The sequence below is a fragment of the Bubalus bubalis genome, chromosome 7 (assembly GCF_019923935.1).
Source record: "Bubalus bubalis isolate 160015118507 breed Murrah chromosome 7, NDDB_SH_1, whole genome shotgun sequence".
NCBI classification, from domain to species: domain Eukaryota; kingdom Metazoa; phylum Chordata; class Mammalia; order Artiodactyla; family Bovidae; genus Bubalus; species Bubalus bubalis.
In genome coordinates this window covers 3,345,131-3,372,427 of record NC_059163.1, presented here as the reverse complement: position 1 = coordinate 3,372,427, position 27,297 = coordinate 3,345,131, and the positions used below count along the sequence as shown (strand labels likewise).

At 59.1% G+C, this 27,297-nt stretch overlaps 1 protein-coding gene and 1 long non-coding RNA gene across 2 annotated transcripts in view; one reads left to right on the top strand and one right to left on the bottom strand.

The window, feature by feature from the left end:
* The window catches only part of ABLIM2 (actin binding LIM protein family member 2), a 166,077-nt gene extending 154,987 nt beyond the window's left edge, over positions 1-11,090 (bottom strand). The window contains exon 1 of the mRNA XM_025290545.3: positions 10,943-11,090. Coding sequence (XP_025146330.3) covers positions 10,943-10,952 — 10 coding nt within the window. The 5' untranslated portion in view covers positions 10,953-11,090. The remainder of the gene's footprint in view (positions 1-10,942) is intronic.
* A 240-nt stretch (positions 11,091-11,330) lies between these two features.
* LOC123334386 lies at positions 11,331-13,572 on the top strand. The gene is made up of 2 exons (XR_006552130.1): positions 11,331-11,479; positions 13,317-13,572. It is a non-coding gene; the product is annotated as an uncharacterized LOC123334386 (long non-coding RNA).
* The last annotated feature ends 13,725 nt before the right edge of the window (positions 13,573-27,297 follow it).

Sequence of the window (27,297 nt, the reverse complement as noted above, 5' to 3'; positions counted from 1 at the left end):
AAGGCAAATGATGCCCCCCCCCAACAATATACTTGGGTCCTTATCCCTAAGACCCGTGGGTGTGACATCATAAGGTTAAAAAATGGGGGGCGATTGGTCTTTGCAGATGGGATATAAGGACCCTGGGATGGGAAGGTCACCCTGGGTTACGGGCCCCAAGCGCACTCACCAGCGTCCTCAGAGACAGAGGCGGAGGGAGACCTGCCCACACACTCGGACAGGGCGGCGGGCAAGCTGAAGGTGCTGGAGAGGCTGGCCTTGAGATGCAGGTGACACGGCCACAAGCCAGGGAGTGCCGGCAGCCTCTGGCAGCTAAGGAGACGGGGAGGGGACTCCCCCAGCACCTGCGGAGGAGGCCCCGCCCTGCCGAGACTTGGCGTCAGCCCAGTGACATGGATTTTGGACTTCAGGCCTCCAGAACTGGGAGAGAATAAGTTCCTGCTGTTTTAGCCCCGAGGTTTACAGAGCTTCACATCAGCGGTCCCCCTCCAGTATCGGGGACTGCCTCCCCGCTCTGTCGGCCCCGTTCCCTGGGCACCAGGTCCTAGAAAACCTTGCCCTGAACTGCAGGGTGTCCCCCAAAGGGCCCGCTTAGGGGCTCAGTGTGTGCACTCTCGCCAGCGATTTTAATTCCTCTCAACTCCTTTTCAGAGGCCATCGGCTGCCTGGGTGCTCCGCCCAGCAAGCTACTCTCAGAGAAGGAATCTGGGAGGTCAGGTCAGGGGGCGGGGGCTGACGGAGGAAGACAAGGTGGCCGCGGCAAGGGCAGAACAAAGCTCTCACGTGGCAGGTGCAGAGAGCGGGGGTCCCGGCTCGGCCGGAGAGGAAAGAGTGAGGCGGGGTGATGGTGGGGCCTGGCGGGAGAGGTCCAGGCGACGCTGAGGTCTGGCAGGGACCCCTGCCTGAAGAAGCCGGAGGCGGCCCTGGGGAGCCCTGGCAGGGCCACCCGTGGTCCTCAGCAGGCGGACCTGCCCTGTGGTCATGCTTCATGTGTGCCCCAGGCCCAGGCCACACCCCACACCCGTCAGAGGCAGCCAGGGAGGCGCCTGGCTGGACGCTGGGCTTCTGCACACAGATCGCGTTTCCTGATTTCCAAGGCATATCAGGGGTGTGTTCAAGGGAACCGGCGCCTGTAGCCCTGAACCCCGTGGCTACGCTTCAAGTGCTTGGCAGAAGCAGCCGGGCTCAGAGCTGGAGGAGAATGGTGGGATGTAGGCAGCTGGCGAGAAGCGTGTCACGGGGTCGGTGTGGCCACGGCCAGAGCAGCAGCAGGAAGGTGCCGGCCGGGTCCTGGTCAGTGTGGCCACGGCCAGAGCAGCAGCAGGAAGGTGCTGGCCGGGTCCTGCCCCGGCCCAACGGCCCCCCTGCTGCCCGGCCTGACATGCTGCGCTGGGCTCACAGCCCCTGCCCAGCCCAATGGCCCCCTCGCTGCCTGGCCCAGCCCTTCCTGGGTGACTGGCTAGCTCCGGCCACCCTGGACAGTCCACTGATCCTCCGTGACCTCCGCCCCTGTGTCTGCTGGCCACCTCTCCCACGTGAGCGCCCCGGTCTGGCTCAGCCTCGCCGCCCCACGTCCCTGCACTCCAAGGGTGTCGGACTGTACTCTCCCCGTGACGCTGACCCTCGTGGGTGCTCAGTGGACCCCTCCAGAGGCAGAGGCAGCCTGAGGGGCAGGCGGTGGCACCGAGCCATGCGGTGGCTCCAGAAGCCCTTCAGTTTACAGACAGGCTGTCCTTCCTGCGTCTTCAAAGCCAGCCGTGCCACACCCCGTCTCCTCTCCGACCTCTGCGTCTGCCATCACCTCCCCTCTTCTCTGACCCTCCTGTCTCCTCCTTTGCAGGCTCCTCGAGATGGCACTGGCCCCCCTGGAACCCCCCAACTGCAAGATCTCTTTAATCCCATCCTCAAGGTCCCTTTTGCCACGTGCGTTAATGTATCCAACCTGTCTGGGGATGAGGCCAGGGGCATCCTTGGGGGCCATTACTCAGAGATGAAGCAACTCAGAGAGGGGCCGTGTCCACCTGCCGGTCACACAGCAGCTAGGAACAGGCACACAGCCTCTCCTGAGCCCCCGGCTCCAGGTCCTGTCCACTGGTCCTGAGGATGGAGGCAAGGGTCTTGGACGTTCTGGGTTCTGGGAGGAGGAATTCCAGCACCAGAGTGTGGGGAGGGGGACAGAAGGTGGCAGGAGAAAACACACGCGTTTGGGGGAATCACCAGCAAGGACAGCGCTCTGTGCAGTCAGCTCAGTTGCTGAGTTGTGTCCGACTCTTTGCGACCCCATGGCCTGCAGCACGCCAGGCCTCCCTGTCCATCACCGACTCCCGGAGTTTACTCAAACTTATGTCCATCACGCCAGTGATGCCATCCAACCATCTCCTCCTCTGTCGTCCCCTTCTCCTCCTGCCCTCAATCTTTCCCAGCATCAGGGTCTTTTCAAATGTGCACAGTAGGGGCTCAATAAACCAAGTAAACAGCCATTCTAGGACAGCCTTGAGCCCTCGAGGGGCTGCCGATGGCAGGCATCAGAGGTTCCCCCGACAGGACTAAGGCTGGGAACAGCGGCGGCCCCAAAAGGCTGAGGCTGGGCCGTCTCCGGACCCGTGGGCCCTCTGTGGGCACAGCGGCTGTGTGCTGATACCGGCCCTCACCCCGCCTCAGGGCTCCCCGGCATGGCTGTGGACAGTCACACCATGCAGTGTGTGTGTATGGGGGGGGGGTGGTCACGATCCCAGGACCAGACACCACCCCAGTCCAGGACAACAGAGGCCCCAGGGTCCCGCTGGTTCTTCGAAGCGTTCTGCATGGTCCCAGAGCAGGACTGAGCCCCCACAGCCCGCAGCGGACACCCACCCATCCAAATGCCCCACGACTCTCCCCCTCCACGCCCCAGCCCTCCCCCTTCTGCTTCCTGGGACCACCTCCCAGGTAAACCCCCTGCAGCCTCAGCCTAGTCACTCAGAACATAAAGGTGGGGGTGGGCCCCCTGGGAGCATTTGCCACTCCAGTCGCCAAACTGGCATGAGGGGCCACAGGGTGGTCCTTATAATTCTTCCTTCTTAGAACTTCACGCCCAACTGCAGCACTAACCAGGGCCTTGGAGATGCCACTTTCCAGCAAGATCCTGGGGCCCCGGACATCCAAGCAGAAGCAGGAGGTCAGAGCAGCAGGTCAGAGAGGCCTGACCGTGAGACCTCAACCAGGATGAGAGCAAACAGATGGGGGGTGAGGGGGGCTGGGCATGAAGTGGGCACCCGAGCTCCACCCATCGTCCATCCTCCACTGGAGGCTGTTCACGGAGCTGCCCTGACTCGAGGCAGCCTGTGAGGATTCTCAAGGGGGACCCACTCAGCTCAGCCCGGTGGGTGTGCACGGCGGGGCCACTGGGCGCTGGCTGGAGTTGGGTGGCCAGATCTGTCCAACCCCTCGTTCTGTGCGTGAAGAAACCCAAACCCCAGGCCATGGGGTTTGTGCAGGGGGCCGGGCGGGGCCCCTGTGTGCGCGCTGAGGACAGCCCCGAAGGACTAGGTCGGGGCTGACGCCCAAAACGCCGCTCAGAACCCGGGAGCAGGCAGCTCTCTGGGGACTGGGCTTCTCCTGACCCAGGCACTGGGCAGGGAGTGTAAAACAGCATCGGGTGGGCTGGGCAGGGCAGGCAGGAGAACCAGCAACAGAGGAAGAGCTGTGAACCGGCTGGCCATGCCAGCTGACGCCACGGCGGACCTTACAGGCTCTGCCTCGAGCCCTGGGACAGCGTGTCCGGCTGTAACAACAAAAAAAAACCACCCCAGGCCCCTGGCCCCACAGCCCACGGTCAGTCCGGAAAAGCAGGTGCTATTACCTCCACCTGAGAGGCAGGGAAGCCGAGGCAAAGAGCAGTTGTGCAGCCTGGTGGCCGGGACACTCTAGCAGGTGACAGCTGGGACTGGCACTCAGGTGTTCTGACCCCAAAGCCCTTGAGGCATCAAGCAAGACCACCTCCCTTGTTGCTCAGAAATCTCCAGCCAAGGCAACACGGCACACGAAATCCCCCAATACATCACTCTGCAACAGAATTGGTTCAGCCTGGGTCTGGCTCCCCACTAGCCTGGAAGCCCCCCTGTCCCCACCCAGGGTAGGAGACACCAGCAGGGGTCAGAGCACACCTCTCCCTCCCCAGGCCTTCCCCTGAACTCGGACTCAGCTCTCTGCTGGCTTGGATACCAGGCAGATGTCCACAGAGGTGGCTTCCCTGGCAGGCTGCGGAGAAAGGCCCTTAAGCGGCCCCCCCACATGAAGGGCAACGTGCTTTCTGCCGTGAAACCATCAGATGAGGTCCACGTGGCCCAGGAGGGTGATCCGAGACTTCACAGCTCACACGGCGTGTTTCTCTGAACCGACGACGGCTGAGCCTCAAACCCAGACGATCTCCCCACTGCAGTGGGGGGCGGGGGCAAGGGGCGGGGAGCAGGTGGTCAGAAAAAAGCAAGTCACACCCCTGAGAATGGCAGTGGCCCTTGTTTTTTCAGACGGGTACACTGAGGCCCAGAGAGGGAAGTCAGCTGGCCCAAGATCACACAGAGGTCCAGCAGGTGGGCCTGAGAGTCCGGGGAGCTCAGACACTAACGGGATGGTTGATGCCAGCGAGGCTGGAGCTGGAGAAGCCTGGGATGGCCGTGAATGCTGCCTCCATCAGGAGCAGTCAGTTCCAGAAGACCCAAAGGGCCTGGCAGAGGGGACAGCGAGGGCCAGGGGTCAAAGTTACAGGGAGATGTGTGGACTTGCGTGGTGAGCCTCTCCCAGTCTGAGTGGTCCATCCCCAGGTGGGTCCCTGGGGCGGAGCCATGACCTTGGACAGGAGAGCACTGGAGAGACAGCACGTCCTCAGGAGCAGACAGGGCTGGGCTGGGGCTGGCTCTGCCTTCCCAGCTACGCCGGCAGGTGCCACACCTTGGAACGGGGCCAGGCTCCTCAGCTCAGGTGAGGACATCGGCTGTGGCTCCCCACCCCACGCTGTCACCAGAAAGCGTCATCGCGAGGCCCCCAGGGGATCAAGCCTCACCCACCCCTAACACTCAGCCACACATCACGAAGTCACCATCGCAGCCCCTAATGCATGCAGGGGAAGAGACAGAAAGCGCCCACCCCCCCACCCCCGGCTGGACACACCAGGATTCAAATCCAGCTGTCATTCACCAGTGGTGGGGTGTGATGCCCGGCGCCCTCCTGGGCGTCCACCTCCCCATCTATAGGCGGGGACACCCCAGCCACCCTGAGAAGCCCTGAGAAACCCTCGTCGGAGCAGGGTCCAAGGGTGGGCCCCATGAGCCGCAGCATCCTGACACTGAAGCAGGGTGCTGCCCGACACCCTAGAGACCTTGGCGATGGAAACATCCCCAGGTAAACAAACACGCAGCACTCGGGTTGCTCTGCCCTGCGTCTGAGCAGCCAGAGGCAGCCTGGCGGGTTGGCACCCCTCTGACTAGGGCCCACAGCAGCTCGCGAGACCACACGATCACCAGGAAACATGAGCTGCCATCTGAACACCAACCCGAGCTTTCCTGTCCCAACTATTTTATCTGCTTCTCCAGCCTCTCCAGAAGCCATGAAATTAAAAGACACTAACTCCTTGAAAGAAAAGTTATAACTAACCTAGACAGCATATTAAAAAGCAGAGACATTCCTTTGCCAACAAAGGTCCATCTAGTCAAAGCTATGGTTTTTCTAGTAGTCATGTATGGATGTGAGAGTTGGACCATAAAGAAAGCTGAGCACCAAAGAATTGATGCTTTTGAGCTGTGGTGCTGGAGAAGACTCTTGAGAGTCCCTTGGACTGCAAGGAGATCCAACCAGTCCATCCTAAAGGAGATCAGTCCTGAATATTCATTGAAGGACTGATGCTGAAGCTGAAACTCCAATACTTTGGCCACTTGATGTGAAGAGCTGACTCATTTGAAAAGACCCTGATGCTGGGAAAGATTGAAGGCAGGAGGAGAAGGGGATGACAGAGGATGAGATGGTTGGATGGCATCACTAACTCAATGGACATGAGTTTGGGTATGCTCTGGGAGTTGGTGATGGACAGGGAGGCCTAGCGTGCTGCAGTCCATGGGGTCATAAAGAGTCGGACACAACTGAGCAACTGAACTGAACTGAGCCTCTCCCACATACCAGGCACTTGGGACCCTCGGTCCCTATGGAGACCCCAGAAGAGGTAGCATCAGAGGCTCGGAGAGGTCCGAGGATCCCATGCTAGCAGGCGGCAGAGCTGGAATCTGAGCCCAAGGAAGAGCCCGTGTCTGCAGCGCAGGGGCTGTCTGACCCAGGGACCAGAGTCAGGCATCCAAGCAGCTCAGGGTCCCCACAGCTGGCCTGGCCCTGAGGCCCACCAGCAGGACAGACCCTTCCCAGAGGCTCCACCCCACCCCACCGGCTCCCTGCACCACCAGACTTGCCGACTCCCTCGTGCCAGCTCACAGCTCCCCCACAAGACAGCCGACACTCTGGAGAGTCAGGGTGTCTGACCGGCGACTTGTCCAGAGTGTAGGTCACACTCTCTTTGCTGAGACAGTAAGACTGGGCTTTCCAAGAGTTCACCCAAGTCACGACATGGGTCCAGAGAACATGCCAACTGCCCCCAAACCACTTCTTTGGACAGAAACCAGAAAGAATCGAAGCGTCTCAGGTGGAGGTTTAGGAAGTGACCACAGATGCAAAGGACCAATAGTTTAAAGATGAGGATTCCCAGGCTGTCCAAGAGCTGCCGATTCCGGGGCAATGAGCACTTCCTTAGATGCAATTTCAGATGAATTTCTGAGTCAGGATGATTAAGCGTCTGCCGGCAATGTGGGAGACCTGGGTTCGATCCCTGGGTTGGGAAGATTCTCTGGAGAAGGAAATGGCAACCCACTCCAGTATTCTTGCCTGGAGAATCCCATGGAGGAGGAGCCTGGTGGACTACAGTCCATGTGGTCACAAAGAATTGGACACAACTGAGCGACTTCACTTTCACTTTCACACCTAAGTCAGATGGTGTCAACCCATGGAAACTGGGCACTTGTGTTAAGATCCGAACGCTGCCAACTGGGAGACCTCCATTCGAGCAAAGGAGTGGCCCCTGCAGATGGAATCACCCAACCTGACACCGAGTCATGGGCTTTGGAAGCAGCATGCGCCCACCTTGGGCCCGGAACCAACGCCCTTCTTGTTTCAGATTCCTCATTGCAAAAGGTAAGCGCACACAGTGAAAAAAAAAACAAAACTGGGGAAGTTGACGGGAAGCGTAAAGACGCCGCGGGGAACACTAGCTCTTTCGCGACCTCCAACAGAGGGGGATGCCCTGGACGGCACAACAACTTCCTTCTGGCCTGCTCCCTGCGCCGCTTCATAGCGCGGAGGTCGCATAGGACGCACCATTTCGTCCTCGGCTGTTTTCTAAATGAAGCTTTTCTTCAGCACTTTCTCCTAACGTGAGAAACTCCAGTCACACAGGTAACGATAATGTTTTTGCCACCCCCCTCCTCCAGGAGAGCACGGTTCAGGAAGACACAATGCCGCTTGCTCTGGTCTACAGCTGAGCCCCGGGCCTGGGGCAGCGCTGGGCACACAGCAGGGGCTTAGGAAACATCGGTCAACCTGACGAAGGACCCATGGCCCATGTCCCATCGCTCCCCACCACATACACGCAGCAGGTTTCTGACTTTCTGCCACTGTTAGGGATGCTGTGGTGAACGTCTCTGCGGTGACAGCAGAGCCCCGCCTCGGATTAGAAATGTGTTTTTCTCTGTTTCAAAGGCCAGGGCTGCACCAACCGGAGCAGAGGACCGGGGCTCGGGCTCTGCGTCTACCGCACAGTCTCCTGGCCCCGGGACGGCCGCCTTTCCTTCCCCGGGGCTCGGTTTCCCCTCTGTGTGGGTGGGTGGGCTAGGACTGGAGCACCCCCCAGGCCCCTTCCAGCTCTGCATTCCTAACCCATCAGCCATGGGAAAAGAAGACGGCTGAGCTGCCACCCAGCTTTCCACCTGGCCCTGCCCTCCCCTTCTGGGCTGAATTGCATCCCTCCTGCAAATCCATAATCCAGTACGACTGGTGTCCTTTTAGGAAAAGAGAAGGACACAGACCCACACAGAGGGAAGGCCATCTGAGGACACAGGGAGGAAATGGCCACTTGCAAGATGAGGCAAGAAGCCGCAAGAAACCAGCCCTGCCCACACCTCCATCTCAGACTTCCAGCCTCTAGAAGTGTGAGAAGATACAGTTCTGTTGCTTAAGCTGCACGGTCAGTGGGCACCTTGTTACGGCAGCCCTGGCAGACTAATGCAAACACGCCCCCCATGACACTCACCTGGGAGAATCCTGCCCACCAGACCTGCAGCCACCCGGGCAGGACACACAGGCGCCAAGAAAGCCCAGAGGTGGCAGAGTTGGCTCTGGAGCCCCTCTGGGCTCAGGCTCGTCCCTCTGCCCCACCTTGCCCTGCCCCCCGTGACTCCACGGACTGGGACACCAGGAGACCACCACCAGGCTCACCGGCGTCTCCTGGGCCCCACCTGGGCTCTGGGACAATGCCAGCCTTCCCTGGGGAGGGCCGTCAGGGGACCTGCCCTCGTGGACGAGGGAAGCCCCTGACCTGCCAGACGTGCACAGTGGCCAGATGTGAGAGGTGTGAGCCAACAGTGCACACAGAGCCGAAGGGGCTCCCTCCATTCGGCGGGGACAGCGGGGCACGGGTGACTGTAAACAGAACGCAGCTCGCGCGCGATCAGGCTCGTCTGAGGCAGAGTGCCAGCTCCTCCCGCCCCACCGTGCTGCTTCCTCATCTCCCTGAACACTTGAAATGAATGCGCAACGAAGCAAGTAGGCACGGGGCCCTCTCAGAGGTGCCCTGAGTTACCAGACTGAAGGAAGGCAGGCCCGCAGCCTGCACGGCATAAAGGAAGGGGAGCCTCCCACCCGGGGCCATGGTTCAGGCCCCCTCAGGCGCTGACCGTCGGCTGGTCTGGGACGCTGGAGACTGGACCACGTGCTCCCAGCCACACCTGCTGGCGCCCAGCTCTGGGATGATGCCAGCCTTCCCCGGGGAGGGCCGACAGGGGACCTGCCTTTGTAGATGAGGGAAGCCCCTGACCTTCCAGATGTGCACAGGTGCCCGGCACCAGGGACCACCGTCTGCTCTCTCCCATCATGGTTGTGGGTGAAAATTTTACTGCTGTGCAGGTCACGGGCCGGGCCATGAGCGACAGGTGGAGGGTCGGCGTGCCCACTGCCCGACCCAGAGGGCTGGCTGACTCAGGCTGAGGTTCACCGACCCGCATGAGCCACCAAGGGAGGACCCACTACGTGCGAGATTTCCCACCATTACCTCATCCTCTCCACGGGGGCAATGATACTGCTTTCAGGAAGCCAAGCTCAGGAAGCGGTCACGCAGTGTCCAAGACCAGCAGGTGGACACTATGATTCAAACTCCAGTCTCCTTGCCCTCTGATCCCCCCCCCCAGGACCCCTGGTGCCCACCTACCCCTGCTCCCAGAACAACCACAAATGAGGGGGGAAATGCCAGGGTTCCTTCCAGGGCTCCAGAGATCAGAGGGATCAATTACGGTCGAGGAGAGCCTAAAATTACCTGGTGCACCCTGCCATTACCCTCCCCCCACCTACCATTAGATAAATGTGTCTGGAGGCTCTGCCAAGGGGGGTGCCCTGCTCCCCAGCCACCTCCAAAGAACAAGTTGGCCATTTCAGAAATCCTCTTCTAGAGAAGTCTGCCTCCTCCAGCCTGCCATTTGCTCTTACTTCTCTCTCAACTCCCACTGCCCGTGTGGTCCCTCCTTCCTCAACTATGAGGGGGAGGGGACAGATTCCTCTTGGCGGGAGGGGGGGCGCTCCTGGGAAACATAGGTCAGTAAATGGTCCCTAAAGGCACACTCCCTCCCCAGTCCTATTTGCTCCCTACCCTCCCGCCCCTCTGTCCCCAGGGAGGAATGGTTGTCTCCTCTGGTTTCTGCCGGTGGCCAGGGGTCCATACTGTAGTCTGTGGGTGAGATGGGCTCAAGGCAGGACACAGGACTCAGGAAGCACCAGCTTCAAAACCCAGCCCCACTGCAAGACCTGAGCAAGTGACTCAAGCCTGGTGAGCCTCGGTCGCACCCTGGAAAATGGGGTGATGGCGTCTCCCTGCCAGGGAATGTAGGGACAAGCCCTCCAGCCAGGGCTGGGCCCCCAGAAGGCTCTCAAAACGGGGACTCTGGTCACTCCAGAGTCTCTCAGGAGACAAGGCCCCCCCAGCGGTAGGCCTCAGTTTCCCCAAGCGCACTAGGTGGTGGTGACGTGCGGTTTTTCCAGCGCCGCACAGAGACTGTCAGACCCTGCGGGTGCGGCCCCAGAGGCAGCAGCCTGGGTACGCAGTGGAGGGGACGAGGGGTCGGAGAGACCACGGGCGCGCATCGCGGAGGGCCGCACACAAACTGCGGGCTCCGCGCCCCCAAGTCTGCTCTGGGCGAGCCCAAGGCGCCGGGGAAGGGGGGGGGGTCGACCTGACGCCCGCCCCCAACCCACCTACCCACCCAGGCGCTGCAGGAGTCACACAACGGCGGCGCCCCGCTGCCGCCAAGCCCTCAACCCCCGACCCGTGTCACACACCTCTCCGCCGCAGGGTCTACGGCAGCCCGTTCGCCCGGACCCTGCTGCGACCCCGCACGCCGGGGAGAAAAAGCAAAGGAGCGTCGCCGTCCAGGCAGCCCGGCGCAGCCAGGCGGTGCGGCGCTCGGGGAAAGGGGTCCCCGCCCCCCCGGGCGCAGGGACAGGGAGGGGGATGGGGGGCGCGCCTGATCTGCCACACTGCAAAGACCCTGGAGCGCAAGCCGGCTGCAGCCGCGGGGCGGCTTCCCGTCTGCAGGTGCAGGCATCCCAGCCCTGGCGGCGCCGCGATCCAGCTCGGGGAGGCCCCGGTTCCCCGCACACTCACCCGCGCTCATCTCAGCGGCAGCTCTGAGTCGGGTCGCCGGGGCGGGACGGCAGCCGGACGCTCGTGTCCGCAGGTGCAGCGCCTGCAGGCGGGATGGGCCGCCCGCCCGCCCGCAGCGCCGCCGCAGCCCCTCGGCGCGCCAGCCCCGCCCCGCAGGCCCCGCCCCACCCCGAAACCCCGCCCCTGCCCGCCCCGCCCGGAGGACCCCTCTCGCCCCGCCCCTATACCGGATGCACTCTGGGAAATGTAGGCCCCGCGCCCCGCTCCTCCTCGCTCAGCGCCACCTGCCGCCCCCAGGGATGGACTACGATTCCGGCAGGCTGCGCGGTCCGCGCATGCGCAGGCGGGCGACGCAGCTGCGTCCTCCCGCAGTCCAGTCGTGGGGGTCTCTGCGAAGCTGTCCGCGCGGCCTGGCCATCGGCGGCTGCCAAGAGCCCGCGAGCGGGCCAGGAGCGCGGCCGGGTGAGGCGCAATCTTGGTGCAACAAGCCGCACGGGGCCAACTTCCTCCCTCCCCAGTTTGCAGAAGAAAACCGAGGTGGGGGCAAGCGAGGGTAGGCAGGGTTTGCCCAGTTGCCCGGGCAAGGGGCGAGGCCTGCGCTCCTGACCCCGGATCTAGGGCTCGGCGGCGGCGATCCGATGGCCTGCCCCAGGCTCCCGGAGCGCCGCACCGTCTGGCGCCGTGGTCTGACCCCGGTGGCGCAGTCTGCGGGCCCCCATCCCTCCCCCATCCCCAGGAGCCGACTATCTTCTGTGACGTCAGTGACCTCCCTGGTCCAGCCCAGGGAAGGCCTGGGTCCCGGGTACAGCATAGGGAAGGCCCTGGGCAAGGGGATCCCAGTGAGTTTCTGGTGCTCTTGGAAGGGGTGTTCGGGGGTGGATGTGGAGGGTCTGGATTGGCCGGTTCAGAAGGTGGACTCCCTGGACCTTGCCCGGCCTGGTGGGGGAGAAGAGAGGGCTGGTCCCAGAAAATGTGAACTCTGAGCGGAAGCCTGAGGCAGGAGCACAGAACTCTTCCTCGGCCTCCAGCAGCGTCCACCTACTCCCAAGAGGGGCCGGCAGGGAGAAGAGAGGCCAGAGGACAGCAGCTCCTGGGGAGAACCAGCCATGGGCAATGCGGCCGATTGGCCCAGCCCCACGCACCCTGGCAACCTGGAAAGCCTGGCTGGGCTGGCTGTTTGTGTAGCTGCCTGGCTCCAAGCCTGTCCGCTGGGGCCTTTTGCCCAGAACACGAGTGGATGTGATGATGGAAGGACACTCACAGAGGTCAGGTGCCCTCTTCTCCACCCAATGGCCCTCTCAGCAGTGCAGATCTGAGCAGTCCCTGCCCCTCTGTGGGCATCAGGGGCCCACCCGTGAAGTGGACGAGTGGACGATCCACCACGCGTGAGAGCATTAAATTCTGGTGGTTAGTCCTGGCGAGGGCAGAGCCTGGCTAGTCAGGGTGGAGGCTTGGGGGGTCTGACCCCCTCGTGGGGAGCCTGGTTTCTTCTCTGTGTGCATTGTTAGACTGTGAGTAGTCCCCGCCTCTCTAGATACTTCTGAGGCCCCCATGGGCTAATGCGCGCTGGGCCCCAGCAGCAGCTGAGATCAATAGCTGTGTTTGATATTATCATGCAGTTGTTATCCCTTCTCAGTGACTTGTATAAGCCAGGCACAGAGTGGGCACCCCACAGATAGCCTGCTGAGTAGAGGGAGGGAAGGAGAGAGGGGGTACTTTCCAGGCCATCACCTGGGGCAGCAGTCCAGACGCCCACCCAACATCACAGTACCCACCGCCCCCTCGTGTCCTCTTTAGGAAGCTCGCCATCAAGTTCCCCATGGAAAGGGGTGGACGGGCCCTTGCTCCCAAGTCCCTGTGAGTCAGAGGGCGAGTGTGAGCGGCCTGCTTCCAGAGGTCCGCCCGACATGCGGTCACCCGGGGCCTCCCAGTGGAGCTGGCCCCGCCTCTCTGAACAGGCCCTTCAAATGGGGCAGGGACTGGGGAATCATAGCCGTTCTCAACTCCTTGAGGCAGGAACCTCAGGGTCATGTGGTTCCAGCACATTCTTTCACTGGGATAGAACCGAAGACCCAAGGAAGTCCTGCCAAAGTCACACGGCAGGTTGGCAGTGAGGGAGAACCCTGGTGTCCTGTAGCCACGCCTCTGCCCCCCCTGCCCTGGCCCAGCTGGTTCTCACACAGGGGAGCTCCCCACGGGCCAGGCCTGCCGGCTCGTCTTCCTCCGGCATGGTGCCCGCGGAGGCTGGGTGGTCTGGGTGGACGGAACCAGATTTCGGTTGTCATCCGTGTGAACCAGGTGTGACCTCGGGCAACTCGTTCGCCCTCTCTTGTGTCTCAGCTTCCTCACCCCTCAAACAGTGCCTGACCCACAGGTTCTTAGGAGGATCCCATGAGTCATGTGAATAAAACAGTTCGAAGTGCAAAAACGCCAGAGTTCAGGGAACGATGGTTATCATCACATTTATTGTTATTGAAGCAGACCAGAGAGCAGTGTGGGACGTCGCCAGCCCTCAAAGGGTGTCGCCGTTGCTCACCTGTCCTCCATCCAGCCATCCACGCACCGTGTATTCAGTACCTTTAGTGAACTGGGCACTGTTTTAATAAAGAAAACAGAAATTTGTTTTCAAATTAGTCATTAATTCATTGTAGAAAGAGCCCTGAAGGTGCCAGTGGCTACCCCCCACCTTCTCCTCCTGCCAGGCTCACGCCTGTGGGTGGAAGGAATGCCCTGGGGTGACCCAGGCCCCCTCTGCAGGCAGGGTAGAAGCCACACCTGCTCCTCGGCCCCTGTACCCCCAGATGTTCCCCTGGGGAAGTCCCCATCTCATTTCACAGGGATCCCCTTCCAGGCCGTCACGAGTGGGTGCCCCGGGTGGCCCCTCTGGCCCTCCACCCATTCCTTCCACCCTTGCCCCATCTTTCCTGCCTGAAGACTTAGCAGGTTTCCTTTGGTCCCCGTGACCCTAGAAACAGGGCCCTAGTCCATCTCCAGGCTTAGGGAGAGGACACGACCTGGCCAGGCTGCACTCAGGGGAAGCGCAGAAGGGGTTGACTTTCCAGGGGGTCTCCCAGGTCCCCTGGCTGCACCTCCAGCGGCAGCACTGGTCCACATCCCTCCCGGGATGGGCCTCGGCGCACTCAGACTTCCAGCTCCAAGATGAAGATGGGCGCTCGCACGTTTGCCCCCTGCTCTGTGGCCCCGTGCCCCCCTTGTCCAAACCTGAACTCCAGGGAAGCCAGGGGTATAATCAGGGCCGGATGGCAGAGCCCTGGGTCATAAAGGAGGGTGTGCTTAAGTGCCAGCAGGCAGGTGCCAGGCAGCTGAAGGGGCCTCGTGGGCAGAACCCAGGTAGGACCCTGGAGAAGACATGGACAGCTCCATGTCTTCTGTCCCCTGACCACTTACCAGGAGACATGGGTTGTGCCGGTGATGGAGACTGCAGAAGAGGGGGGGCGGCTTCTGCCCCCGCCTGCCCCGGGCCCAGCTGGTGCTAGAGTCAAACCTCTCACAGCAAACCCTGCTCTCCTGCAGGCACCAGGCTATAATTAGGAGGTTCTGTCCCTGGTGACCCAGAGGTGATCACAAAACACAGAAACGATCAAAGCCTAAGTGTTCCTTCTCAAGCATCCACTAACACTGTGCTCAGCTACACAGCACAGCCATCCCGGGGGTGCCTTCGGGGAATGCTTTTCCTGCGTGGGCTGTGCCAGGTGAAGGTTCACAAGAAATGAGTCCAGTGACCTACAGGTAAGGGCCTTTTCTTTCCGTGACAAACGCCCTGGAGGCAGATCCAGGCGTCTGCTGCAGCTCTGAGGGCTTGGAAAGCCCTTCAGAATTAAGGCCATCTGTGGCAATGGCACCCCACTCCAGTGCTCTTGCCTGGAAAATCCCATGGATGGAGGAGCCTGGTAGGCTGCAGTCCATGGGGTCGCACAGAGTCAGACATGACTGAGCGACTTCACTTTCACTTTTCACTTTCATGCATTGGAGAAGGAAATGGCAACCCACTCCAGCGTTCTTGCCTGGAGAATCCCAGGGACTGGGGAGCCTGGTGGGCTGCCGTCCATGGGGTCGCACAGAGTCGGACACGACTGAAGTGACTTAGCAGCAGCAGCAGCAGTGCTGAAAATGTTTGCTGCCCTTTCATGGGTCCTGAAGGCTTTGGGGAGGGAAGGGTGTTGAGGGATGAGGGATGATGGGCACAACGCCGACCGCGTGGTCCGGGGCCAGTGGGCATCTGTGCTGCTTTCTTGAGGCCTGCCCAGGAGGGGCTGGAAGGGAGAAAGGTTGAGAGGGGAGGGCTGCTTAAATGGGGCAGGAGAACCTGGTGGAGGGGTTTGTCTAACCCCCAGTGTGGCCAGCCTCATACTCAGGGAGGAGGAGCAAGGGGTTTAAGGGACTTCCCTGGCAGAACAGTGGTTAGGACTCCTGAGTTTCCGCTGCCACGGGCCTGTTTGATCCCTGGTCAGGGAACTATGATCCCACAAGCTGCACAGTGTGGCCCCCAAAGTGGGGGGGCGGATGGCAAAATACAGATGAGGAGGACGCCAAGGGCAAAGGCAGGTGAAGCAAGCAGTCAGGACCATGGTTGCAACGCTCTGGGGCCGTTCTGTGCCAGAGAACCCTCCATTACTATCCCCAGCGTCATCCTTGCACCCATGTAACAGATGGGGAAATCGAGGCTTCGCTTGCCCAAATGCAAACTAGTCCCCTGCAGAAGAGCTGGGATACACAGCCAGGCTCTTCTGAAGGGCGAGCCTGTGGGATTTGGCACGCATCTCTCCTGGGTCTGCTGGACCTTCAAGGAGTGCTGAGGAGGTCAAGAGATGAGGCAGAGGGGCCTGAACTGAGGATAAGGAGCTCGGACCATAGGGACCTGTGGCACTGGAGCCAAACCATGCCAGGCCCTCGCCCCTCTGGGCTGGGGGATGGCCCACCCTCACCTGACAGCTCAGCATCACCCACTGGACTCCACCAAAGAGTCCCTCCTTGGAGAAGACCCCTGAACCCCAGCTAAACCAGGGGCCACCTCCACTCCCTGAGGCCTTGACTGTCCTTGCCAGGCTGCTCTGTACTCTTGTTTATCCCTCTTGTCTGACTCCCTCACCAAATGTCAGGCTGCCCAGGCAGGGCTTATCAAGGGGCCTCCATCACTTCCTGGGGTCTCCAGTGCATCCTGGGGTCTCCAGTGTGGAGAAGCGTAACCACTGAACTCCAGGGTCAGCAGGTACCTGCCCGCCCTGATGCTCCCTTTGCTGCCTCTCACTCAGCAAAAGCAAAGAGGTGAGCCTCCCCTCCCCCACATTCCTGACCTCGCCCTGGGTCTCTCGAGACTTCCCGCCAATTGCTTCTCCCTAGAGAGTGCCTGGTGTGGCTGGGCTCACTTGGGGCCTGGTCTAGAAAGGCAACGCCCTGGAAACCCAGCCGTGCAGACATCCTGCACGTGGGAGGCCCCAGACCCACTGAAGAGCCACTTCCAGAAACTCCAAACCACCCAGGACACCTCTGGGCCTTCTCTCGTCCAAGCCGTGCAGGCTTCTCTGTCCTTTCTTCACCTCCAAACCCAGCCCAGAAATTGATTCACTTAACAGCCAAATGGAGAAACAAATGAAATATGATTTCATTGTGGGAGCTTTCCAGCCGCTCAGTAATTTAAAACCAGGCCATATGAAACCAGAAGTGAAAATAACTTGTGACTCACTCCTTAGAGCCTCACTCCTTCAAACACGGGTCCACACACCTGGATTATTCTGCAAATTCAGATCCAGCCTCAGCATCCCATGCCTGTCACTCACCCTGAGCTCTCCAGGCGCAACAGAAAAGGCCACGTGCATTCATCGTGCGTGACGGCTGAGTCTGCTCCGTCGTTTGGATGGCCCGGTTAACTCCGAGCGCTTTGCAGGCTTGGCACCGTTTCACCATCACAGAGAAATTAAACGAGAGGGTTCATTACAAGTAATGAAGTAGGACATCGGGGCCTGATTCGGGGTAGGACGCACCATGGGCAAGACTTGGATTTTTGGCTAGTGATCAAGAAGCTGTTTCTCTAATTAAATTTGGTGCCTGTGCAGCGGAAAGCAGACGAGGGGAGTTAGGAGTACGTGAGGGAAATAGAAAGTGATGCCGTGCATTGGGTAGGGCGTTGATTGAGCACTTCCTGTATACCAGCCCCTGTGCTGGAGATGAGAGAAGAAGAAGAGCCGGGCTGGTTCAAGGGCTAACTGGAATGCGAGATGGCCTGGTGTCCTGGGGCCGTGGGATGAAGCCCCACAAACGGGGGCCTGAACAACAGACTTTTGCTCTTCTGTTGGAGGCCAGACGTCTGAGATCAAGGTGGTGGTAGGGCCACCCCTCTGCAGGAGCTCCAGGGGAGGCTCCTTCCTTGATCCTGGGAGGCTTCTGGGTCTCCTGAGCACCCTTGGTGTCCCTGGGCTCGGAGCTGCGACTCCCGTTGCGTTTGGGGGGCCCGCCCTCCTCCAGCATGACCTCATCTTAGCTAATGACGTCCGTGGAGACCCTATTTCCAAGTAAGGTCAAGTTCACAGGTCCCAGAGGGTGGGACTTGAGCCTGTCTTGGGTAGCGGAGAGGGAGGGGGGTACGGTTCAGCCCAGCATCACCCACACAAGGGCTTCCTGGGAGTGAAGCTTCAGGTCTGAGGCCCCCTGGTTGGTGAGAAGCGAGACACCGGGTCACACAGGGAGCCAGGTTCCCAGCCGCTGCAATCATCTGGACGCCCCAGCCTCTGGAGCCACCCGCAAGTCCCCTAAGGCATTGGTGTTTGTCACGTTGCTGAAGCCATGTCATATTGAAATGTCCTGGGCAGAGTCTCCCTCCAGGTGGCTCAATGCTGGGATCGCTCTTGACCTAAGTTGCAGGAAGGTGCAAGAAGCACCCCCCACCCAACCTGCTCCCCACCCCACCCCCGGCCTGGCAAGGGAACCGGGGGAATTCCTGAGAGCCTCTGGCTTGCTTGACCCCCATCCGAGATGGGAAGAAAGGCGACACCTCCCAGCTCTGTTCCAGGCAAGACTCAGCAAGAAAAGCACATCGGCTGTGTGTCAGGGAAATGCTTCAGAGGTCAGCCTGCCAGGAAGGAGAAGGAGGCTCACCGTGGGTATTCCCTGAGACCCCAGTTCTTCACCCCATGGGGGCCGGTTAAAAGCCAGTGTTCAGTTTGTGAACAATAATCGGCAGCATTGTCTATATGGGCATCCCTGGTGGCTCAGATGGTAAAGAATCCTCCTGCAGTGCCGGGCACCCAGGTTTGATCCCCAGGTCGGGAAGATGCCCTGGAGAAGGGAATGGCAATCCACTCCAGTACTCTTGCCTGGGAAATCCCATGGACAGAGCAGCCTGGCGGGCTACAGACCACAGGGTCCCAAAGAGTCACACGGCTGAGCGATGACACACACATTGTCTATATAGCCTCCTTAGGAAGAGGCCACAGACCAAGAACCCCATTTTGCAGCAAAGAGTGCGTGACACGGAGTCCCAGACCATGAGCTCTGCTTGTCGTACCCACCTCCCAAAGAAAAAGACATCTCCGGAAGCTGCCAGCTGCAAGAATGGCCCCCTCCAAGGCGCAATGCAGGGAGCACTCCCTGTGCGTGGCGCCGTTTTCCGGGATATGCTCAGAAAAAGCAGGCGGTTCACGGGGCCAGAACCGAGGACAGAGCGCTTCTGGCCCTTCCGGCATTGTCCTCAGTGGCCCCCTTGTAGGGTATGTGCCGCTCATCTCTGCGGTCTCGGGCTCTGCTGGACCAGGGGTCCCACCGGCTCAGCGAGCATGGAGGGGACCCCGGCTTCCAACAGGAGATGGAGCAAAGACTCCCTTGAACTTGAAACTGACCGCTCGTGGGGACCTCAGAGTAGTGGACCAGAATGCAGAGTCGCTCTCCTGGGGGTGGGAGTGGGGTGTGGTAACTGACCATCATCAGGAGGTAGGAGCGCCCTTGCAGCAAGGGCAGGGGGAGTGAGCCTGGCACCCAGAGGACCACAGCGGCACCCCTGGGCTCTTCCGCAGAGATGGCAGTAGGCGCAGGGGAGGCGGAGCGAGGACCACCAGCGGGGAGGGCTGGTGAGGGTCTGAGCCTCCAGAGACCTTGCTGGAAGTGCTGGCCCGGAGCGTGGAGAAGAGAGAGAATGAGGGCCCCCGGGAGCCCCACCTGAAGCCACGGGCCACACTCTGTTGTGCTGAACCTCCTGGGTGAGTCTGTAGAGACCACGGGCCTCCAAGAGGCAGCCTGGTGGCCTGGCCTTGACAAGGGTGGTGAGCAGAGTGAAGCCACACCGGAGCTGGACTGTGTGGGCACGTCGGGCACGCTGCCCTGCACTTCTCTTCGATTCTGCCCTGGGCTTCGCTGACACGTTTCGCGGGTGTCTGCGAGATTGCCCAGCATACCAACGCAGCGGGGCAAGGCCACCCTTGACCGAGTACGTGTGAGTCAAGGGGGCGTGTGAGTCTCTGCACCCACGGCCCCTCTTCTAGGCTCAACCCCCAGGCACGTTCCACGTGGCTCCTTAGAAGATCTCAGTGGGATCAAGGCCCCAGTGCCTGCAGGCTGACCAGATCAACAGTGTCCATTTTTTACTGCCCTCTGCCCTCTCCCCAGGACCCACTCCCGTCCCCAGAGTCCCTTTCACAGTAAACTTCCTCTTCAAAGCCCTGTCTCCCTTTCTGGAGTGGAGTTAGGGAGGGAAGACAGCTACGGCGTGGAGGGGTCAGAGCCAGCAGGACAGGAGGCTGCCTGGACTGGGGGGTGGGGGCTGTCCTGAGGAGCCCCGAATGCCAGACGCAGATCCCGGGGGACCAGACTCCCTGGGGAGTCTCAGAATCAGAGCGGCCGAGTCCTGTGTCTGAGCTATTTGGGTAACTGTGATCATGAACCTGACCTTTGGAGAGACAGGGAGACCGCAGACCCCACACGTGTGGGGTCAGGCTAGGGAGACAGGGAAGTGACAGAGGAGGAGGTGCACATTGGGGTGGAGAACAGAGTTGGCCGAGTTCTGACGCCAGGACTCCAGAGAGGGATGCGAGGGCTGTTTTCTCCCAGGGATGCTCGGCGGGCAGAGGACATTCCGGCCACAAGGGGGTGCCAGGGGGTTTACTCATGAGAACGGTGGATGCCGGAGAGCTCTGGAGCTCCATTTTCTTAAAGACCCCTGGATGAAAAAGGCTCAAGGGAAGGAAAAGTCAAGGGATGTTTCCTTGGCCTCAGAGTCCTGCCCCCTGGTCACTGATCTTTTTCTAAGCCCGTCCCAGGCTGCTGGGAGGGACGGGGTGGGGGTGGGGGTGGTGGCTTTTGCTGATAACAAGTAATCTGACCCACTCTGAACAGCAAACCATCTGCATCTTTGCACCCCGTGAGAGGGAGAGAGACCCAGCTACAGAGGCAGAGAAACACAGAGGCAGTCCTGAAGCCTCCAACTTCTGGAAATGAAAGTGTTAGTTGAGTTGATCCCTCAGTCGTGTCTGATTCTCTGCTGCCCCATGGGCTGTAGCCCACCAGGCTCCTCTGTCCATGGGGATACTCCAGGCAAGAATACTGGAGTGGGTTGCCATGCTCTCCTCCAGGGGATCTTCCCAACCCGGGGATAGAACCTGTTTCTCTGTATTGGCAGGCAAAATCTTTACCATCTGAGCCGTCAGCAAAGCCCAACTTCTAATCAGGGAAAACCCCACATGTGGGCTTTCTGAGCAATGATGCCCACAACCCAACCACCAGCCGCAGAGGACGGATTTCCCCTTGTCATGCTGTGGTCCCTCTCTGGCCTCACTCTTCCCATCTTTGAAATGGGAACACTGCGAGGGCCCTCGCAGGCTGGCTGGGATGCCCTGATGAGGTGCTGTGAGCTCAGTGACCACCCCGTCCCACAGGCAAACGGTGGGGGGAGCCCCTCAGTGTCTCTGGCTCTGGCAGCTTCAGCCTTCTGGCCGCCATGGACCCCCCTGTACAGAAGTCCTCACCGTGAGCAGAGCAACAAGCGCTACTCAGTGAAGCGCCCTCCCTGTGCCCGGGGGGCTCAGGGGGACAGCCCACCCCCAAGCTCTGAGAGCCTTAGGGCCTGACCCTAAAGAGGATCCTGGGCTGGGGGCGGGTGGCGCATGTCAGAGAAAACCCAGAGCTGGAGAGATTTTATTCTGGGCTATTGCAACAGGTCAATCCTAAAGGAAATCAGCCCTGATATTCATTGGAAGAACTGATGCTGATGCTGAAGCTGAAGCTCCGATACTTTGGCCACCTGATGTGAAGAGCCAGCTCATTGGAAAAGACCCTGATGCTGGGAAAGATTGAAGGCAGGAGGAGAAGGGGACGACGGAGGATGAGATGGTTAGATGGCATCAGTGTCTCAGTGGACGTGAGTTTCAGCAAGCTCCGGGAGATGGTAAAGGACAGGGAGGCCTGGTGTGCTGCAGTCCAGGGGGTTGCAAAGAGTCGGACACGACTGAGTGACTGAACAACAATAATTGCAATGGGGGAACCAGGCTCAGTCCTGAATACAGGGTCATGGGGGTCATGGCCCAGGAGCAGGTGGGGTCAGTGGATGGAAAACCACTGAGGGAGAGCACCAGGTTGAGGACGTCCTTGCTGGAGGCTGGACATCAGCTGTCCACTGGGGGGCGCTGGGGGTGAGGCCTGAGACCGGTTTAGCCGGTTCTGTCTTTTGAGGACAAGGCTGGAATGAACACTGGGCCACATAAAATAGATAACTAGTAAGGACCTACCGTACTCTAGCCTGGAAAATCCCATGGGCGGAGGAGCCTGGTGGGCTGCAGTCCACGGGGTCGTGAAGAGTCGGACACGACTGAGCGACTTCACTTTCACTTTTCACTTTCATGCATTGGAGAAGGAAATGGCAACCCACTCCAGTGTTCTTGCCTGGAGAATCCCAGGGACGGGGGAGCCTGGTGGGCTGCCGTCTATGGGGTCGCATAGAGTCGGACATGACTGAAGCGACTTAGTAGCAGCAGTATGGCACAGGGAACTCTACTCAATGCTCTGTAATGACCTAAATCAGAAAAGAATCTGAAAATGTGGATCTATGTGTATGTACACTGATTCCCTTTGCTGTACACCTGAAATTAACATAGCGTAAATCAACAATACTCCAATAAAACATTTTACAAAAGGGCTCAGAGAGACTAAGATTTAGTCAGAGTTTTGGTCACGCACACGCAAGTCAGATCCAAACAGCCCTGCGAAGGCTTTGAAAGCTGAACTGACCCTGAAACCAGCATCCACACAGACCAGACTGGGACGTGGAGTCCCGCCCACCAACTTGACCGCTTCTAGGGAAACGCATTGCTTTCACAGGTCAGAGAGTGTTTGGAGAGGCGACAGAACTGTTTTCTATTTTCGTGGGGCAATTAGATGTGTTCAAACTAGTAACACAGGACATCAGAACAAAATAAATTTTTCTCTAAGTAAAATTTGTTTTAACTTATATGCAGGGTACATCATGCCAAATGCCAGGCTGGGTGAAGCACAAGCTGGAATCAAGATTGCCAAGAGAAATATCAATAACCTCAGATATGCAGATGACACCACCCTTATGGCAGAAAGTGAAGAGGAACTAAAAAGCCTCTTGATGAAAGTGAAAGAGGAGAGTGAAAAAGAAACTCAATATTCAGAAAACTAAGATCATGGCATCTGAATCCATCACTTCATGGCAAATAGATGGGGAAACAATGGAAACAGTGACAGACTTCATTTTTTTAGGCTCCAAAATCACTGCAGATGGTGATTACAGCCATGAAATTAAAAGATGCTTACTCCTTGGAAGGAAAGTTATGACCAACCTAGATAGCACATTCAAAAGCAGAGACATTACTTTGCCAACAAAGGTCCGTCTAGTCAAAACTATGGTTTTTTCCAGTGGTCATGTATGGATGTGAGAGTTGGACTATAAAGAAAGCTGAGCACCGAAGAATTGATGCTTTTGAACTGTGGTGTTGGAGAAGACTCCTGAGAGTCCCTTGGACTTCAAGGAAATCCAACCAGTCCATCCTAAAGGAGATCAGTCCTGGGTGTTCATTGGAAGGACTGATGCTAAAGCTGAAACTCCAATACTTTGGCCAATACTGATGCGAAGAGCTGACTCATTGGAAAAGACCCCAATGCTGGGAAAGATTGAAGGCAGAAGGAGAAGAGAGCAACAGAGGATGAGATGGTTGGATGGTATCACCAACTTGATGGACATGAGTTTGAGCAAGCTCCGGAAGTTGGTGATGGACAGGGAGGCCTGACATGCTGCAGTCCATGGGGTCGCGAAGAGTCGGACACGACTGAGCGACTGAACTGAACTGAAGAACAGCAAGAATTAAGTGCCCTTCTTGTGCTGGGCACAGGGCATTCCTGAACTTTATTTATAGTCCTTCACGAACTCTGTCATGATCCTCTCGTACGGGCAAGGAAACACGCTGACGCAGGGAGGGGTCTTCCCAGGCCACGTCACTGGGGGCCAGGGCTCGGGGACCAGAGACGCAGATCCACACTGCGTTCTGTAGGGCCTGGCCCATAGTAGGCGTGCAGGGCTGGGCCGCGGTCTGGACGAAGAATTGGACCAAGGCCTATGCAGTCCCTCCAGCCACCCAGCCCGTCCATGGAGTGAGCAGGACGTGCCTCCCGGGTCGGGGCCTCCTTCCTTCCCTGCGGCTGGTTAACCAGGATCTTCTTTTACTATTATTGTTACTGGCTGTGCTGGGTCTGTGTTTCTGTGCACGGGCCGCTCTCCAGTTGTGGCGTGCAGGCTTCTCACTGCTGTGCCGTCTCGTTGCCAAGCACAGGCTCAGTATTTGTGGTGCCGGGGCTCAGTTGCTCCGCGATACGTGGGATCTTCCCGGACCAGGGATCGAACCTGTGTCCCCCGCACTAGCAGATGGATGCTACCTACTCTGCCACCAGGGAAGTCCTAGCCGGGATCTTATACAGCCGTGCTTACCTGGCTGTCGCTGGAGCCGCACATGGCTGCCCAGGGCCAAGGTGACCAGGCCTGCCCTCTCGGAGCTGGAGACTAACAGCGGAGGCGACAGCCAGGCTGGCAAAGGCGGCCCCGAGGAGGCCAGGCCCGAGCGGGGGAAAGCAACAAGCACCCCTGGGGAGCCCTCTCTCCCTGCCTCTCCTGGGGAGCCCTCTCTCCCTGCTTCTCCTGGGGCTCCTGCCCCCCAGCACCTACCTGTGGCCTTGCTCCTGCTGGCTTGCCTGGGTCCCTGGAAGAGGTGGCTCCCAGGAGGGCCACAGACCAGGGTCCCACCCGGCTGGGCCGCTGCCGTGACCCCGTGAAAGTTTCCTGACCCCACAGAGCCTCAGCTCCCCCCATCCACAAATGGGGGTGACAGTGTTGCCCTCACGGAGGGGTTGAGGTTGTGGATACGGTAAAAGAAGGGAAACCTGCAGGCAGCTGTGCAGTAAGACAGGATCTGACCACAAGAGCAGCGCCCGGAGGTTGTCCAGTAAAACAGTTTCATTTATGTATTCTGGCTGTGCTGGGTCTGCATCGCTGCACAGGCTTTTCTCTAGTCATGGAGAGCGAGCATCTCCTCGCCACAGCTTCTCTTGTGGCTGCTGCTGCTGCTAAGTCGCTTCAGTCGTGTCCGACTCTGTGCGACCCCATAGACGGCAGCCCACCAGGCTCTGCCATCCTTGGGATTCTCCAGGCAAGAACATTGGAGTGGGTTGCCATTTCCTTCTCCAATGCATGAAAGTGAAAAGTGAAAGTGAAGTCGCTCAGTCGTGTCTGACTCGTGGAGCCTGGCCTTAGGGCGTGTGGGCTTCAGAGGCTGCTTGTGGGGCTTGGGCTTAGCAGCTGTGGCTCCTGGGCTCTAGAGCACGGGCTCAATAGTTGTGGTTTTGTTGCAACGGGCTTTGTTGCTCTGCAGCTTGTGAGACCCTCCAGGACCAGGGACTGAGCCCGTGTCTCCTGCTTTGGCAGGCAGATTCCTTACCACTAAGCCACCAGGGAAGCCTGGAGAGGTTTTATATTCATTGAATAAAAGTTGGATTCAGATGAAAAGCCACACTAGGGGAACTGGGGACTTCCAGACAGACTCCTGCGGGCAGGCAGGCGGGTGGGGGGAGGCCGAACAGACATATGACATGCCCTGTGCCATCTGGTCCACGGGTGGCCCACCTCACCCCTGGGGGCAGCAAGCACAGAGAGGGCAAGCACCCTGCCTGCAGTCACACAGCCAGCCACCCGCAAAGCCAGGGGGTACGTGCATGCCGTGAGCTCAGTCCTATCCGACTCCTTGTGACCCCATGGACTGTAGCCCGCCAGGCTCCTCCGTCTGTGGGATTTTCTAGGCAAGGAAACTGGAGCGGGTTGGCATTTCCTCCTCCAGGGAGCAGAACCAGGAACAGCACCCAAATCAAGTGCTTTCTGATCCCAGGTGCTTTTTTGTGTGTGAATAGTGGTGACTAAGGGGGCCTGCCAGAGCGTTTTGTCAAGTCACTCTCATCCTCGTCCTTCCAGAAAATCAGGTCCTGTGTGTCATTTGCTTTCCCTAGGTACAGACAAACAGACCTGCGGCTCCCTGTGCTTCCCTCTCCAGACCGATGAGGGTAGGGAGTGATGCCAGTGAAGCAGCTACCATCTGCCAAAGACTCGGCCCCGGAGGAGTGGGCACCACTGCCAGCGAAAGCATCGTGTGTGCTTTACCCGAGTCACGCTGTCTGTGTTCCTGGCAGCCCCTGAGGTTGCTGGCCCCATCCCACAGATGAGAAAACAGAGACCGTCCCCAAGGTCCACCCAAAGCCAGCAAACGGCAGAGCAGAGAGGTGCACAGACCCCAAGTGTGGCTGATGCCACCGTCCATGGTCTGAACCACCTCGTCTGCCTCCCCTCACTGAAACACAGACGGCCCTTCAAGGGCTAGTGATGTTGAAAGTGAAAGTGAAAGCTGCTCAGTTGTGTCCCATTCTTTGCGACCCCATGGACTACACAGTCCATGGAATTCTCTGGAGTGGGTAGTCTTTCCCTTCTCCAGGGAATCTTCCCAACCCAGGGATCGAACCCAGGTCTCCCACACTGCAGGCAGATTCTTTACCCACTGAGCCACCAGGGAAGCCCGAGAATACTGGAGTGGGTAGCCTATCCCTCTTCCAGCAGATCTATCCAGGGACTGAACCCAGGTCTCCCACACTGCAGGCGGATTCTTTACCCGCTGAGCCACCAGGGAAGCATGTGACGTTAGCGGCTCGCTAACATTTCTCGTCACACAGTTTCTGTGGATCCAGGGCTCTTGTGAGGCTGTAGTCGGGGCATCGGCTGGGCTGCGGTCTCCTCTGAAGGTTGCTGGCAAGGGGAAGGATCGTTTCCGAGCTTGCTCATGTGTGAGCCTCCTTTGCACGATGGACAACCTGAAGGTCAGAGAGGCTAAGTGTCTGACTCAAGGAGACACAGCGCAGAACAAGGGGAGATTCTCCTGTGCCATGCCACCCTGCCTCCTGTGAACGGTGAGTGTGTGAGACGCAGCCAGCAGGGAATGGCACTCGTGGTCCCCAAGGGAAGGACCCCTGCTCTGTCCTCCATGGACCTGCTCCATGGATATTGCCCTCCTGAGTCCTGGCTTGGCCATCTCTTTCCGCATCCCTGCCCTGACCTCACAGATGCAACTCAGGCTGGGAGTGCGTGTCTGTCTGCCTCTCTTGCTGGGCATCTGGTGGAGCTGGGACTCCAACCATGTCATCATTCTTCCCCATCAACCAGCTGCTCATCTGGAGAGCAGAGACCACTAATGGCTCCAGCACCTCACCTTGACTTGGTCAGCTGATGACTGGTCACCCTGAAAAGGGCACCAGGCACCAGGCTGGCCATGGGTCCTGCCAGTGGGGTTGGCAGAGCCCTTGGCTGTTTAACTGATGCTCACCCCTTTCACCAGCTGGGTGATGTTGGGCTCACTCTGTCTCCTCATAGCTCCTTTCTAAGAGGGTGAGACCAGAACACCCACCGACTAGAGCTGCTTTGGTGACCAGGCAAGGACCTGAGTGACCCATGTGCCTGGGGACAGCATCGCCACTGCAAGCCATTAATATGTGCTGTGCAAGCGTGCTAAGTCACTCAGTCGTGTCCAGCTCTTTGTGACCCTATGGACTGGGGCCCACAAGCTCCTCTGTCCATGGGATTTCCCAGCAAGAATACTGAAGTGGGTTGCCATTTCCTTCTCCAGGGGATCTTTTCCCCTGATAGAACCCACGTCTCCTGAATTGGCAGGCAGGCTCTTTACCACTGAGCCACCTGATATGCCTTCAGTTCAATTCAGTTGCTCAGTTGTGTCTGACTCTTTGCAACCCCACGGACTGCAGCACACTAGGCCTCCCTGTCCATCACCAACTCCTGGAGCTTGCTCAAA